General features: G+C 33.6%; 1 protein-coding gene across 1 annotated transcript in view; it reads right to left on the minus strand.

The window, feature by feature from the left end:
• Positions 1 to 3,729, minus strand: part of LOC106472133 (BPTI/Kunitz domain-containing protein-like) — a 14,267-nt gene extending 10,538 nt beyond the window's left edge. Inside the window, exon 1 of the mRNA XM_022400734.1 lies at positions 3,522 to 3,729. Within this exon, the coding sequence (XP_022256442.1) occupies positions 3,522 to 3,714 (193 nt within the window). The 5' untranslated portion in view covers positions 3,715 to 3,729. The remainder of the gene's footprint in view (positions 1 to 3,521) is intronic.
• Between the last annotated feature and the right edge of the window lie 1,930 nt (positions 3,730 to 5,659).

Genomic DNA, 5,659 nt, shown 5'->3' on the forward strand with positions numbered 1-5,659 from the left:
TATCCCAACTGTGCTGTTGCCAAATTTTGTGCAGTTCACTTGTCATGCGTGATATAGAAATGTAGAATGTACAAAAAAATACCGTATTTCCACAATGAGAGCAAGGAAAGTTATTCTTCTTGTACCAGGAAAATGTGTTTGTTTTTCCAAAACATATTGTCTGAACAATACGGTTGGAGAGAGAGGAAAAGAAAACACTTTTCCACAACTATTTATGAAACGTACAAACCAAGGAATTCATTATTTCTTACCTGAATGTAACCTTATGTGACAGAAGGCTTTAAGTTTAAGGTATAGCCATCCCTGATTTTGAGCTTCTAATCAGAGTGATGGAAACTAGTTAGCAGCATTCACCGCCTAAACTGCTACTATTAACAACATAGCGGGTTTTTGAGTATCACGGATAAAATCCCATGTGTGTTGAACGGCATATAGCAACTCTAACCTTGGACCTTGAGGTTTTAGTCCAGAACAGAAAACAACGTTAACAACAATACAAACACTATTTTTCGAAGTTCAAAATTAGAAGTTGTGCTGACAAAAACAAGGTTTAACTATACTGTACAGCTGTAAATCTAAAGAGGTTGGATAGTCATCGTTAGAAGACATTTGATAATTTCAATATCTTTATAACGTTTACTGGCTCATTAAAACTACCACACATACCAAACAGTTGTCTTACAAGGTAATATAGTTTACAAGAATTTATCTTTAAAAAACATCTTGTAGTTTTAATAATGCTGTTATACATACATACATATATATATACATCCATACTTTACCAAATAATTCTGTTATACATATATATATATATCCATACTTTACCAAATAATGCTATTATACATATATATATATATACATCCATACTTTACCAAATAATGCTGTTATACATATATATACATTTGTGATTGTACTTTTAATTCTTGTTTCATTAATTTCTGTAGAAGTATGTCTACTTCATTTTAAAATTCATAATTTTTAATACTCCTGTGTATAATTTTGTATTACCAATGAAGCTCATATTCAAGTCCTGAAATAAATTCAATTTTAAGTCTTTTTCACTGTACACCTAAAAATATGTTTTTGACATCAAATTATATATTAATTCATTTACCAGGTGATACCGAACTCGTTCTCTCTAAAGGTTATCAGGATATCATATAGTATTGTTGGGACCAGTTGTCGTCTCCATAGGTGGCGACAGTGGTATGCATAACCAAAATGGCCACCGTATATGAAGGAATTTACTGATTTGAATCATTCGAATTTTAAAATTGTGTGTTGTTTACAATGGAATATACTAACAACTATAAGTGAAAATCATCCGTACTGAAAAAAAATAATCTTTCAAAACAACAAAGCCCACCTCTCTCTCCTCAAAATTAAATACTACTTGATTGGTAGTGTTGATATAGAAGAAAGGAGATTAGGTAACCTGTGGATATAGAAAAAAGGAGATTAGGTAACCTGTGGATATGGAAGGAAGGACAATAGGTCACCTGTGGATATAGAAGGAAGGACAATAGGTAACCTTTGGATATAACAGGAAGGACATTAAATGACCTGTGGATATAGAAGTAAGAAGCATTACACAACCTGTAAATATAGAAGGAAGGACTATAGGTAACTTGTGGATATAGAAGGAAGGACTATAGGTAACTTGTGGATATGGAAGGCAGGACATTAGGTGACATGCGGATACAGAAGGAAGGACAATAGGTAACTTGTGTATATAGAAGAAAGACATTAGGTAACTTGTGAATATAGAAGGAAGAACATTACATAACCTGTGGATATAGAAGGAAGAACAATAGGTAACATGTGGATATAGAAAGAAGGACATTAGGAAAATTTCTTAGAAACTGACACTGGCAAGTGACTCAACCTCACGTGACTTTACGGACTTGCGTAACTTCGGAAAAACTAGTACCTTTTAGTATTATAATAATGTAGTAAACCTGTTTTATATACCCATGAATATTACGTTATGCACTTCCTTCTATATCCACAGGTCATGTAAAGTTCTTCCTTCTATATCCACAGGTCATGTAATGTTCTTCCTTCTGTATCCGCGTGTCACCTAATATCCTGCCTTCTATATCCACAGGTTACCTATTGTCCTTCCTTTTATATCCGCTGGTCACCTAATGTCCTTCCTTCTATATGCACAGGTTTCCTGTTGTCCATCTTTCTATATCCAAAGGTTAAGTAATGGTCTTCCATCTATATTCACAGGTTACCTAATGTCTTTCCTTCCATATCCACGGGTTACCTAATGTCCTTCCTTCTGTATCCGCAGGTCATCTAATGTTCTGCCTTCTATATCCACAAGTTACCTTTTGTCCTTCCTTCTATATCCACAGGTTATGTAATGTTCTTCCTTCTATATTCACAAGTTACCTATTGTCCTTCCTTCTATATACACAAGTTACCTATTGTCCTTCCTTCTGTATCCTCATGTCACCTAATGTCCTGCCTTCTATATCCAAAAGTTACCTATAGTCCTTCCTTCTATATCCAAAAGTTACCTATAGTCCTTCCTTCTATATCCACAAGTTACCTATAGTCCTTCCGTCTATATTCACAAGTTAAAAGACTCAAATAAACAGGTTCAGTACAAAAGTTAGGCAACTCCGTAAAGTCACGTGAGGTTGAATCACTTTCAATGTCACGTGTTGAAAAGTTTTATATAAAAGTGTCCACTGTTAGTTACGCCTTATTCTGTCTCCATCAGTTCTAGAGTAACGGACAAGAAAGATGTATCAAAAATAATGTTGTTCCTTCTGGTGACGTCACTTTGTAGCTTCTATGTAGCCACAGGTATTGATGTTTTTTGTTACTTGTTCTGTAAGAGTTGATTCCGAATAACATAAGAAAATCCACTTGTTTTGGTCTTACACTATTTTTTTTTATTTTATAAATTCGTTAAGTAACTTCAACTTACAAATCTAGGATCTTGATGTCAAGTTATATGACATAAACATATTTCATATCGAAGAATTACCCTGAAAGACAACTGTGCTTTAGTATACCCTAACTATTTAAGTTAGGGTTTTAAAAAAACAACTCATAAACTCACTGTTATATTGCTGTATTTTTATAAAATTGAAATAAAACTGGTCTAGTACAGTATTACAAATGCAGTAGGTATTAGTTTTTTCCGGTTTAGAAAGTCTAATGAGTGCAAATTTCAACAGATATGTGGTTAAAAGTTTGAAAACCCGATGAATTGTCAAAATATCTATATATAAAATAAATCGGCATAATAATCCACAAAAGATCAAACAATTAACAGCACATAAAAAACGGAATTATTTCCAGTGGTCATGCTTGGCATTCTCAACTGGTGGACTAAATCTGTTCTCTGGTCAATATGTATGGTCACTTCTGACTATATGTTAGTATCATAAACTTTAGAAAGCTAAACATTTGGCATAGAAACTGTTTTATGCTACTACAAACATTTCTCAAGTTCCATAAGTTTATACTGAACAACAAAATAAGAAACATTATTTACAAACCTGAACAAGTAATCAAGCAGTCTGCTACCGTGTTATATCGGTTTCCATTCCCGCCACAACCTCCATAAATAAATCTCTTACATTGGCGGCTGTCTGGATCGTGGTAATAACTGGGGATATAAGCTTCACAAGGTCCTGTAACAGGTTGAGTCTTGCAGTCTTTATCCTGAGCTGTGAAGAAATGAACAGTCATTGTCACTTGGAAACTATATACAATAAGTTCAAGAAACGTTAGCAAGCTAAGCCTAGCATCAATTAGGGAAATTTACAGTTGTTTTTCTGTACAATTTTATGAAACCAGACCAACTTCAGCCTGAACGTACATTTGAACTAATTAATAAGATTTTATTGCAGACTTGAAATCAGTTTTTATTTTCCAGTATTAGAAATCGAGAATAATCCATAAACAAGACGTCATGTTGTATTATCAATCCACTGAACACGAACATGTTTAGATATATCTGACAAGGACATGTGATAACATAAACTGTCAGATTCTTCTCGTGCATGATCGTCCGCTTTTCCAAAAATCTTCAACTTTATAAAATCCTGAAAAAAATAAGGATTTATATATTATTGAGATGACAGCTTTGAATCTAGAGTTGTTTGGTCTGATGTAAGTATTATAAATATACAGTAAATACATGTAGTACACATGGAACGTTATAATATGTATTCTACTGCATATATTTATCGGGAAATGTAACGTTGATCACAAGAAACATTGATTAGAAACATCTAAAAACAGCCAAGCAAGGTAAATGTCTTTTGTATGGAAAAAAAATCGGTCGTAGTAATATGTGGAGAAAAGACCGTTACATGTCCTGGGTCATTTGGAGACGTGCAGTCGTGACCTGTGAACATATGATGCAGTCACTGTCACTTGAAAACTTATACATTAAGTGTATTTTACAGAACGTGTGTGTGTGTGAGGAGAGGGGGGGAGTTCTCGTTAAATTTGAATTTAACTAGCTTGCTGTTAATTCTCAACATTCACAATTAGAATACTGTACTCGGAGGTTAGTTTTATTTTTAAGCTATGATGAGCATTAATTATGTGATTATAATTAGAGTTTTGAAGTACTACACATAACCTATGGGTTATTGGATAACTATGTCAGGTAAGTGTTTGAAATGACCCAATAAACTTAGCTCATGCTCTACCTGGTGGTTAATTCACATCCAGAATTTCCACCACAAGAGAACAGCACTAATCATACGAGTATAGATATAGAATTTAGTCGGTGTTAACAAATAATCTTAAGTTAGAGGTAGGCTTAAAAGTTAAAAACCCTAATTTCGATATCGGCGATTGGAGCAATGTAGATAGTTCATTGTGTAACATTGTGTACGAATTAAAAAACCAAATCGTTTAATCTGATTGGTCCTGCCATCTTCTACTGATACTTAACTAGAACAATTACTGTGATTCGGGAATTTATATTGAACGTAGAAAACGAAACGAAGAATACGGAATCTGTATGTTATAAGTTTTTGTGAATTGTAATTCAGTGATTATTGTTAAAGAAATATTATTGACAAGCAGATACTAAATAATACAGTGAAAATCTATGAATTGTAATCTTTGTTATTACCTACATGACAAGAGAGGCTTAACAAATAGAAAAGTTTCACAGAAAAAGTAAAAACGCTTAGTTTTGTTTCATAAGCCACCAACTCTTGGAGAGAAAGAAATCGCCTGTAAACGATATAATATCTAATAGAATTCCTCTTGTATTCCTGTTGACAAAATTATTCTTGAAGATAACGGAGATGAAAGAAATGAAGAAGAAGAGAAAGTTTCACCTAACAATATGTTTGACCATGTTACAGTCTACTTGTTAAACTGATTCTTACACTTTACTTATTGGCCATTTTATAGTCGGATAGTGCTAAACCTAAGCTTGTTCTGTAGATGATGTTGTGGCCATTATCTATCTCACAGATAGTATTGAACCTAAGCTTGTTCTGTAGAAGATGTTGTGGCCATTATCTATCTCACAGATAGTATTGAACCTAAGCTTGTTCTGTAGAAGATGTTGTGGCCATTATCTATCTCACAGATAGTATTGAACCTAAGCTTGTTCTGTAGAAGATGTTGTGGCCGTTATCTATCTCACAGATAGTGCTAAACCTAA

This window comes from Limulus polyphemus, unplaced genomic scaffold (genome assembly GCF_000517525.1).
Source record: "Limulus polyphemus unplaced genomic scaffold, Limulus_polyphemus-2.1.2 Scaffold5104, whole genome shotgun sequence".
NCBI classification, from domain to species: Eukaryota; Metazoa; Arthropoda; class Merostomata; order Xiphosura; family Limulidae; genus Limulus; species Limulus polyphemus.